The 10,631-nt window shown below is 34.8% G+C and overlaps 2 protein-coding genes across 2 annotated transcripts in view; one reads left to right on the top strand and one right to left on the bottom strand.

Annotated features, from left to right (window-relative positions):
* The first annotated feature begins 542 nt into the window (after window positions 1–542).
* Window positions 543–3,862, top strand: LOC105138791 (PapD-like superfamily protein). The gene is made up of 7 exons (XM_011045010.1): window positions 543–1,075; window positions 1,630–1,700; window positions 2,081–2,162; window positions 2,282–2,400; window positions 3,117–3,194; window positions 3,330–3,449; window positions 3,525–3,862. Exons 1-7 carry the CDS (start codon window positions 742–744, stop codon window positions 3,582–3,584), a joined length of 864 nt encoding a protein of 287 aa, XP_011043312.1. The 5' UTR covers window positions 543–741; the 3' UTR covers window positions 3,585–3,862.
* Window positions 3,863–9,851: 5,989 nt separating this feature from the next.
* The window catches only part of LOC105138790 (sugar carrier protein C), a 3,069-nt gene continuing 2,289 nt past the window's right edge, over window positions 9,852–10,631 (bottom strand). The window contains exon 4 of the mRNA XM_011045008.1: window positions 9,852–10,570. Coding sequence (XP_011043310.1) covers window positions 10,088–10,570 — 483 coding nt within the window. The 3' untranslated portion in view covers window positions 9,852–10,087. The remainder of the gene's footprint in view (window positions 10,571–10,631) is intronic.

Raw genomic sequence — 10,631 nt, 5'->3', positions numbered from 1 at the left:
TTTAAAAAAATTATTTTTTAAATTTATTTTATATTTTATGATATGATAAAAAATAAATACTTACAAAAATTAAAAAGCACTAATCAAATGAAATGATATTTTTTTTTAAGGTTATAACTACTTTATAAAAAACAAACTAAGACCAAATTATGACAAGTAAATTTGAAATTAATAAAATATTAAAGTAAGAAAATTATAATTGAAAATTACTAAAATATAAAAATATAAAATTAAAAAAACATTAATTTTTTTTTAAAATACCGTAAACTTTTACAATCCTTCTAGTATAGAGTATACGTGAAGAAAATAAATTTGGAAAAATGGAATTACAAAAAAAAACGGGAGATGCTTCCCTGCTTATATATACATAATTAAAAAAATTCATAATATTTTCTTGTTATTTTACTATTTATATAACAATGAAGCTTCAGCACCATGAAATTTCCCAATCCTTTTTGTAACATGAACGGTCAAGCACCATGGATTTTTACTTTTCTTAAGCGCGTATATATCTATATGTACATTAAGCTATTTTTTTTTTTTTTTTAAAAAGAAGACTTGGACATGAACCCAAATAATCAAACGCAATTAAATCCCCAGTCCAAATCCACCATTACTCCTGACCTTGAACTCTCTCCCTGTCTCTGGGTCTCTCTCCCCCCATGTCTTTCAAAGAAGAAACCATCACCAAAACTGAGTCTCTAAGCCCCGCAAAAACGACCCCGTTCCTGATGATCTAATATGGCCATAGCGGACCAGAGATCACCCGCCGATAATACGAACAACAATCACAATAACAAAGTTTGGGGACTTTTTAAGCTGCCGTTTTTAGGAGGGAGCGACGCAAACACGACACCCTCTTCTTCTTCTTCTGCTACTACTGCTACTAATCCAACTATGATGATGCAGCAGCATCACCACCACCACCAACACCATAATCACCAGCACAACTCGCAAATTGAAGGATCTTCTAATCCTCCTCACCCTTCCAATTCTGTCTCTTCTGTTGCTAGATCGCTTTTGCCTACTCGTCGTCGTCTTAAACTCGATCCAGCTTCTAAGCTTTACTTTCCTTGTAAGTTTCTCTCTCCCTCTCGCTCTCTTAATTTTTAGAACGAACTTAAATTGCTAATTTTGAAGAAAAATTGAGATAATTAAGTTTCTCCTTCGTTGTCCTTATTAACAAGGATGAATTTGCTTAAAACTCAAAGTCACCGCACGTAATTGACTTTAATTTCTTCAAATAAAAAAAAAGTAAAAAAAATATATTTCCCAGATGCTTTCTTTTCTTTACTTAAATAAAATATAAATATTAAGAAGAGAAAGCGCGAAAGTTTCGATCTTCATTAGCTTGTTACTTGAAAATTCATGCAGTCAAATGATCAATGTAATTTAATGATGATTAATTAGGATGTTTTATTTTAAAGAAATTCCTTATAATCAATGCCCTGACTCATTGAATCATATAGAGAATCAGTAATTTTCAATTGGGGATCAGTGTTATATTTACAGCTGCATTCGTTATGCGAACTATTTGCTTTTGTTTGTTTCCAATTGTGTTACTGATTTTCTGATGCTATTGCTCTGAGTAATGTTTTAATTATGTTTGTTTTGCGTGCTCTTTTTTAGACGAACCTGGCAAGCAGGTCCGGAGTGCCATCAGGATTAAAAACACTAGCAAGTCACATGTAGCGTTTAAGGTATATTTAAAATTTTTCTTCCTTGTTTTTGTGGTTCATAGCATAGTTATAAGACTTGATCTGGCGGTCAACCCTGCCCGAGGAGGGCTTGTTTGTCGGGTGGGTTCACCCGGTCAACCCAAGCTTCTTTTTTTTGAAAAAAAAAAAACCAAAACGATGTAAAGAACAGCCCGGGTCGAGCCCTGGGTCACCAGGTTGATCTGCCAGGCTAAGTCTTGTAACTAGGGTTCATAGAGTCTAGATGTGTAGGTTATAGATGTATGTACACACATTTCGTTCTAGATCACTTGGTTTCTTGTTGTGCTTGATATTGTTTTGCTATTGTATCAGGTGTGTGACTGGATTTTGTAATGAGTTGTTTTTGTTTTTTCTTGATTTAGTTTCAAACAACTGCACCGAAAAGCTGTTTCATGCGTCCTCCTGGGGCTATTCTTGCACCTGGGGAAAGTATCATTGCTACAGGTAATTACCGTTGCATTCTATGTTCATATTAACGTGCTTTGAGGAGAGAATGTATCTTAGCTATTTTCTGTCTTTCCACTCTATTCTTACAAAATTATCTTCTTGATTTTCGATGCCAGTCTTCAAGTTTGTTGAGCTTCCAGAAAATAATGAGAAACCAATGGAACAGAAGAGCAGGGTTAAATTTAAAATCATGAGCCTGAAGGTGAAAGGGGTTATGGACTATGTACCTGAGCTGGTGTGTAGAATGGTTCCTTTATCTTCTTCTTTGTCATTTTTTATTATCCCTCACCCCCCCCCCGTCATTTTTTATTATCCCCCCCCCCCCCCCCCCAAATTGATCTAAGTGTTTTAATATTAACCTATGTTGGTCAACAATAGTCTTGGTGATAAATGATCTAGGTCCCATTCCTTTATTTTGATATATTTGGGCCTGAAACATGTTCATTGCAAATTCTTTATAAAACCAGGCAAGTATCTTGGTTTTCTGAGGAGGTCAATAGGCACAACGAGACAGATAGATATCTTAGGCATCATTGTTACTGTTAGTTTTGATGTTTCCAAGGGCTGCACATTCATTTCATTTGGTTTCATCTTTCTTAGGGGCTTTTCTGATATAAAGATGTCATCTGGCTTTGGCCAGGCTGCTCACTGTAATGTAATTATGTGAAGTGCACTGACACAGATTACATGTAATGGGATGTGGCATCTTGCGTTGAAAGCCAGATGCCATCATTTTCATTTGTTGATTCTGGAGAATCTGTGCCTGTTTTCCTTGCAGAATAACCATGATAGATTTTGGATTCAATTACATGTTGTGTGGCTGGCTGCTTTTGTTGGATGGACACTTAGAATATCTTTACAAACTGCTTTATGGTCTATTTGAACTTTATATTTGTGTTTGAATCTCCTGTTGCAACTTTATGAAGTACTTTAGATGCTTTGTCTCTACAGTTTGATGAGCAGAAAGATCAGGTAGCAATAGAGCAAATATTGCGGGTTATTTTTCTGGATCCGGAGCGTCCTAGTCCTGTAAGTATCAATAACATGTCAATAATCATGGAATCAAATTAATCTGTGCTTTAGGATCCATCCTTTTCTGTTTTTTCATATGTTACCTCCCTTCTCTTATGTTTGGCACATGACATGCAATTCATACAATTACAGGCTTTGGAAAAGTTGAAGCGCCAATTGGCTGATGCTGATGCAGCTGTTGAGGCACGCAAGAAGCCTCCAGAAGATGCAGGCCCAAGGATTATCGGTGAAGGACTAGTTATAGATGAATGGGTGAGTTGTCAAGTGTTGTGCTTTCCAAACTTTCCCTGTGAAATTTCCTAATCTTTGTCCATTCCTTTTGTACAGAAAGAGCGAAGAGAAAGATACCTTGCTCGGCAGCAGGGTGAAGTAGTAGACTCGGTATAGAGTGGCAGTGCATTTGTGTATGATGAATGGAATTTATACAACCCACCATTCAGTAAATTCCTCCACCCTTTTCATGTAATGCAAAGGATATTGTATTCAGAAAATCATGTAGGAAAACTTCAACATGGTGTGTAAAGAGAAACTGGAAGTGAATTCTGTGATTTGGGGTACTAAAACTTTTTCGATCTCCATCTGCCTGTGTATACTTGTGTTTTTGTTTTCCTATTTCAGAAATAACTTATCTTTACCCAAAGTAAAGCGCATAATTTCAATTTTAATGAGTGTTGATATATATGGTGGGAAATCAGATCCCATTTCTTTTATTTATTCTGTGTCATTTCATTGGCACTCTTCCATGATATCTCCATTGCTGTTAGCATGTGCTATGAATACGTTGGCCCATGAGCAGCCTGTGACATGACCCGGGAAGGACAGCAAAACCTGATGCCCTCATCTGGGTGTCTCCAACCCATGAGCTGTTTGCAAGCATCCGTTGCCCTTTCTGAATTCTAGCTGCTACCGAAATTTAAAAAAATTTGGTTTATATATATATATATTTAGATTATTTTGATATATTACAATTAAAAATAAATTTTAAAAAATATTTTAATACATTTACAAATAAAAATTACTTCAAAAATAAATAAATCACTATATCAAACATATCTTACTAAGGTGAGAACCCATGATAGAGGAGAAACTCTACTTTATTAGTCGTCCAAAATGAAACCGCAAGAGTAAATTATTCATTTAGTCCCTGTGGTTTTAGCAAAATAACTAATCAGTCCCTCGGGTTTAAGAAGTCGTATATTGCATCTCTATGCTTTTTTTTTTCTATTTATAAATCAATCGCTAACTGTCCTTTAATAAGGTGCTGAGCTGTTACTAATTTAGTAATTTCTTTCTAGAATACCATTCTGACTCGCTGTAATAAATTAACGGAGCATTGAAGAATTTATTGTTTTATTTTTTAAAAACAAATTATTATTTGCTTAAACCTCAAGCATGAATGGCCTGTTTTAAGCAAAGCGGAGAGGCTTACTTGGGGGTGTAAATGATAAAAGTTAATTGCCGTAAAGCCAAAATCATCTGTACACAGTCCATTAACAGTGAGCGAAAAATCTCCATGTTCTTGCAGTTTAATCCCTTCAACGCTGGATCACTGTATCCAGCTCGAATGGTACTAGAGCTAGCAGTGAATGCTGAGAGCAACGTTTGAACTGAAAGTTAGTCAAGCACCAGCCAGCTGACAAGACGCTTGGAGTGTATTTATGTCCTGAATATCATGTAAATTCTCAAATAAGATGGAAAAATACAATTTATATTATTTTTTAATAAAAGTTTTTTATATAATTTATATTATTTTCCATATGGAATTTCATTAACTTTTACTTTGTTGTCGTATGCAAGAATCGCCATGTTCTTTTTGGCGGATAAGATTTTCTCAGGCATTCTTTCGACATCACAAAGGACCCCCCCGCAAATGGAAATTCAATAAAACCATGGCTTCCGCTTCTGGATTTGCTTCCATTGTATCTGTAAAACCGCCTCTTTGGCCATCCCACACCATGCAGTCACTCCTTATATAGACGGCCATGCTAATCCTTCACTTTCGTAAGAGGAAAAACGACAGTCACAAGCGGGAATTAATTAAGTACTCCGTACTTCATTGAGAAGCAAAGAGCGTTCAAGAAAGATGAGTAATTGTAGCAGGAACTGCATGGAAGCTAGTTTGGCTGGGATTGAAGGCCAGCCTAGTCATGGTTCTAAATCAAACTCAACGTTTCGATCTTGGAGTTCCAGGAAGAAAAGCTATTCCTCTGGCGGTAATGGGGGCCGTGATGGAGAGAGCAAGAGAAAACAGGCTGAAGAGTCCTTTCAGAGAGTGATGTACTTGAATTGCTGGACACAAGGTTGCTAGTTAGTTGAGTTTTTGCTAGTCCTTGTTGCCAGTCTTGTAGTCAGTGGCTTCATGGTTCAGGAGAGATTCTTGACTCCTGATGAGTTAGTATATTGTTGTAAGGATTTGTGCTTAATTAAAATCTCTAAAGATTGGCAACATGAAAGCAAGTCCATCAGTAGTACTGGCATGTAAAAGTTCTGTGAATTTCTCAATGTTCTGAATAGAGAAAAGTAGAAAAAGTTTCAAATGATTGATCTAATATGAACAAATATGACCAGCGACGGACCAGCAGTCCTCTAGATCAAAGAGTCGAGAGATACATGAACAGCCATTTAATATTAGATCAATCATTTGAAACCTTTTCTACTTTTCTCGGCTGTTCATGTATCTCTTGACTCTTTGATCTAACTTCTTTTCTTTCCTTTCTTTTTTCCCTTAAAATCTTTCTTAAAATCTTTAAGACCATTTAATATTAGATACATGAACAGCCATTTAATACCGAGAGGTATATAGCTGTATTAATTAAAGTAGATTTCTCAGACCATTTATTAATCTAACTTCTTCTCTTTCCTTCCTTTTTTCCCTTAAAATCTTTCTTAAAACTGTGATCTAATCTAGTTAATAGGAGCTAACTATCACGGCTGGTGATACCTCTCTTCTTAAGAACAATACTTTCAAGAACAACGGCAATGGCGTGTTATGAGGACAAAGATTGTCGTCAGTAACATGTCTTCGTTCATAAAGCTCCAAAACCTCCATAAATGCCCTATAGAAAGGCCATGCATTAAATCTTGTTGGTGGGAATGAATACCGTGTAAAGATAAATGAAAAATGATAGAGCCATGGTCTTATTTACTTCGGATCATGAGCAAATAACAGGTAGAGTGTGAGCTTCATTACCCCTGGCATGGCACATACAGTCATATCCGGTTTAAGCTAAGAGATATTTTTACGATCATGATCTTCATTCAATAATAAAAAACCTTTTTTTATAAAATAAAGATTGTTTTCATTTAATAAAAGATTTCAAATACAAAATAAAAATTATTCAAGAATTCACGTGTAGATTTGTACAAAAAATACTAATAAAATATTTCTGAAATATTTTAAAATATTATATTTATATTTTTGGTGAAGAGTCTTTCACATTAAACCGGCTCTAGAGACCTATTCATTGAATCAAATCTTTATGGCCGGTAAACTTTATCCAAGTATTCAATCATGTATAATAAGAACAAGGCGAATCTTCACTCAGATTTTTATTTTCCTGAGAAAGACAGAAAAATGGGACTCAGCTAGCAACACACAAGATCACATCCACGTATGTATGGGAGACATTATTAATGGCTATCGAAGGAATGTAAGCTAAGCACGAAAGAAAAAAATATCAACACATTATTCCCTCCATGAAATATATAATTAATAAGAAAAAGCACATATGGGTCGCATCCAATGCCAAACTGGGTGCCTGTGTGGGACATCACTATCAACTTAATTTCTTCTGCTGCTTCTTCTTCTTCCTCTTATTTTTTTTTTCGGTGTGGATTAAAGATTGGTTCTTGCATACCACAACCAGGTGGTGGAAGGCGCAGAAATCTAGAATTTATGAGGGAAAAAAACAAGTTATTTTGGGGTGAAATTAAAGCATGAAAAATTGAAAGGTATAGTGAAAAAGTTTCAAAGTTCTTAGACTAAAATGTAAGGTTTTTCAAGATTTACAACCACATATCTATTAAAAAAAGAGTTTGAAATAATTATTAACACTAAGATTAAATCCTGCTTGTTTTTGCGGTGCACCATAATAAAAACATAAAAGTCAATGAAATTCATTTTCTGCTGTGATTACGCTGCAAAAAATGAGTCTAGATCTTGTTCTTTAAAATCCATTTTTAAATAACAAGATGAAGAGCAAATACATTTTTAGCATTTGTAAAAAGACATGGCACATGATTCCCAGGTTTGCTCTCTCATCATCTCAAATCGAGGGAGACAGTGAGAAGGACAAGTGAGCACTGGAACTAAATGCACTCATCCATTATCTTCCTATCCAAAAACATATCCGTAGAGGGATATTGGAGAAGAAGAGGCAAAGATGCCCTAGTACAATTAAAGACCAGCTAGTCATGCGATTCTCCTTTTGTTTCATTGCAAGACCGTGACCTAACCAAATTCATTGTAATGTCTCCCTTTTCCTTGAAAGATGTTATCCATTTGGTACAAATATTGATTCAATTCAGCGTTGCGCTTATCACCGAAAGAGGTTATTGATGAGAAAAAGAAAAAATGCTACTCATAAGGCATGTGAATCTCGATTCTCCACTTGCAGTAAAGTCATGAATTTTGGCCAGATTTGATCCATTCATTTGATGTGAAGTGCCACCCATCCTGCCCACCTGCATATATGCTCTCCATTATCTGTGTTGTGGCGATCATTAATAATAAATCAATCGTGGCTATAGTTAATTAAAAACCCATTTTGGATTGGGCTTCGAGTTTCAAGTTCTTCAAGGCCAATTTATCGAACGCAGCTGTGTTTATCTACTGTAAAATCAACATTTATTTTGAAGGTAGGAGAGAGGTTCGATAACGGGCAAACCTCAACTCAATTCAGAACAATAAATCGAATCTCAGTTGAGGGAATCATTGAGAGTTTTAAGGGCTCTTCAAGACTTGAATGAGATAAGAAAAATATATCTGGGGACTCAACTGAGAATCCCTGTACAGTTAGAGGAGTTATTTGAGGTTTGCCCTTCAATTTTTATCAGTGAACAGGCGGAGAAATCTATTGAAAAAAACAGGAAAAAAAAAAAAAACTTGCATCTAGTTTTTAAAGATTACCCTTGATAAAGTAGGGGGATTTTGGAGTAAAAGCCATCACCGCTGCATTTGGACCCATCTCAGTGGTAGCTCAAAACACTATTTAGAGTCAATATCCATCCATCATGCGATGTGCCCTCTGTGGAACTCAACAATGGGCATCGATGGTTTTCATGGCATTGACAAGCAATCAGGGAGAGGACGCGCATAATCATGACTCTGAATTACCCCTTATGCGCTGGACAATGGGTTTAATCTTGATAAAATTACGGCCAGGTTAGAAATAATTATACAAGTTAAGCAAACATAATCTTCCCAAATTTGCTCACGTAATATTCAATTGATTTTGTCAAGGAGATATGCTTGACTGTTAGAGGTTCTCGATGCGCGCGTTGGACAATCATAGGCATCAACAATCGCCACTCGTTAACTACTTGTCTGGCTTAGGTAACTGCGAAAGGTGCTCGAGGATAGATAGGACAGTCAGAAACATAGTGTGTGTGTGTGTGTATGTAAAACTATAACTCTAAATTATATGATTCAACTGGCAAAGTTAATTTATATTTTAGAAACTATTTATTTTAGCATCATAAATTTTAAAGTTTTTAAAAATCTAAATAATTATTAATTTTAAAATATATAAAATTAATTAAGATATATATAAATTAATTTAAAAATAATATATATATATATATATATATATATATATTACGTGAGCAAATTTGGAAAGATTATGTTTTCTTAACTGGTATAATTATTTCTAACGTGGCTGTAATTTTTTTTATTTTTTGACTAATTGATATATATATATCTCACTAATTTTATATGTTTTAAAATTAATAACTATCTAAATTATTAATAATTCTAAAATTTATAAGATTTAAATTAGTAATTTTTAAAATTAAATTCTGAACTTGACTAATTGAACCATATCTTTTAGAGTTATAGTTCTGATATTTTACTTTAGTCTAACTTGGTTTGAATCTTGAATTATTGGTTTGATAAATTAATTCATGAAATTAATATGAATTTATTCCAAAATAATATTTTTTTATATTAAAATGATAATTTTGAAAAAACAAAATAAAATAATCAATCAAGATAAAAAATTTAACTTTCTTTTTTTGAAGGTAGCATATCCTAATCGAAATTAATAAAAGCAACAAGTAATATATATACAATGTAACATATGAAGCAGAATTCTGTAGTGTTTCTTTTTTTGGTTTTAAATTTTTAATATTCGCTAGTCGTTTCTTTACATATGACCTACCTTCTTTAAAGCTAGGTGAAGCCAAAAAAACATATTCAAAATATTCAAAAAAATCGGCTGAAGATGCACGCATGATATGTTGTAGTGTGAATGGATAATCGGCCAAGAACAACACATCATGAGATGTGAATTGTTCCATCTAATTCACTGAGGCAGTGATGAATGAAGCAAGCACCATAAAATTAGATGCTAGCTAGGAAAAGGGTTCTTCTTGTTCGCCCTTCGTGCATGCACATCAGTAAATTAAGCAATTATTTGTAAAATAAGAATCACTGCATGAAGGGGAAGAAATTATTTGTGCACTAAACTTGGTCTTAATTAATAATATTTCCACATAATAGATTCTTATCGATGCACTGGAATTTCTGTTGACTACATAAGTTCTGGACACTCGTCATTGCGAGACAAATCTCAGAGCTATTTCATATAATTTATGACATGAAAGCAGGAGGGCTTGCACTGCTACCAAAACCAAAAGAGACGACTAACTGATCCAGCCCAAGTTTAATTATACTATACACTCTTCGGACCTTGTCCTCCTTTGGTCATCTCATAGCCTCCTCCCTTGGGATAATCTTCGTCAGTAACAAATCTCGACCAGAACCAGTGTGTCGTCCATATTTGTCCCATCTCTTCAATGGGAATGCCCTTAGTCTCAGGCAAGAAGTAGTAGATAAAGATGGACATCAGCACCACAAAGAATGCAAAGAAGAGGAATATCCCAAACTTCAAGTGGCAAAGCATTGTTAGAAAAACTTGGGCAATTATGAATGTGAAAAGCATGTTGACAGACACGGTGACACTTTGTGCAGCTGATCGGATTTCCAATGGGAAGATTTCACTTGGCACCAACCAGCCAAGAGGACCCCAAGACCAGGAAAATCCAGCAACGTAAATGCAGAAGAAAAGCACCACAACAATGGCATACCACTTGGGCAATTCACCAGGGTTCCCATCAATTCCAAACTTGGCACCAATACAAGCTGCTACGACTGCCTGGACATTGAAAAAAGTTTGTTTGTTTTTTTTTTTTTTTTAAAGGGGTTAAGAACTAAAA

This window comes from Populus euphratica, unplaced genomic scaffold (assembly GCF_000495115.2).
Source record: "Populus euphratica unplaced genomic scaffold, PopEup_1.0 scaffold159.1, whole genome shotgun sequence".
NCBI classification, from domain to species: Eukaryota; Viridiplantae; Streptophyta; class Magnoliopsida; order Malpighiales; family Salicaceae; genus Populus; species Populus euphratica.
Note: the sequence above shows the minus strand (reverse complement) of the source record. Positions and strands in the feature narration are given on the sequence as shown.

Coding starts and splice junctions, on each gene's coding strand:
- LOC105138791 (XM_011045010.1), top strand. CDS start 742: ATGGCCATAGCGGACCAGAGATCACCCGCCGATAATACGAACAACAAT. Junction 1,701..2,080: donor AGTCACATGTAGCGTTTAAG/GTATATTTAAAA, acceptor TTCTTGATTTAG/TTTCAAACAACTGCACCGAA. Junction 3,450..3,524: donor GACTAGTTATAGATGAATGG/GTGAGTTGTCAA, acceptor CCTTTTGTACAG/AAAGAGCGAAGAGAAAGATA.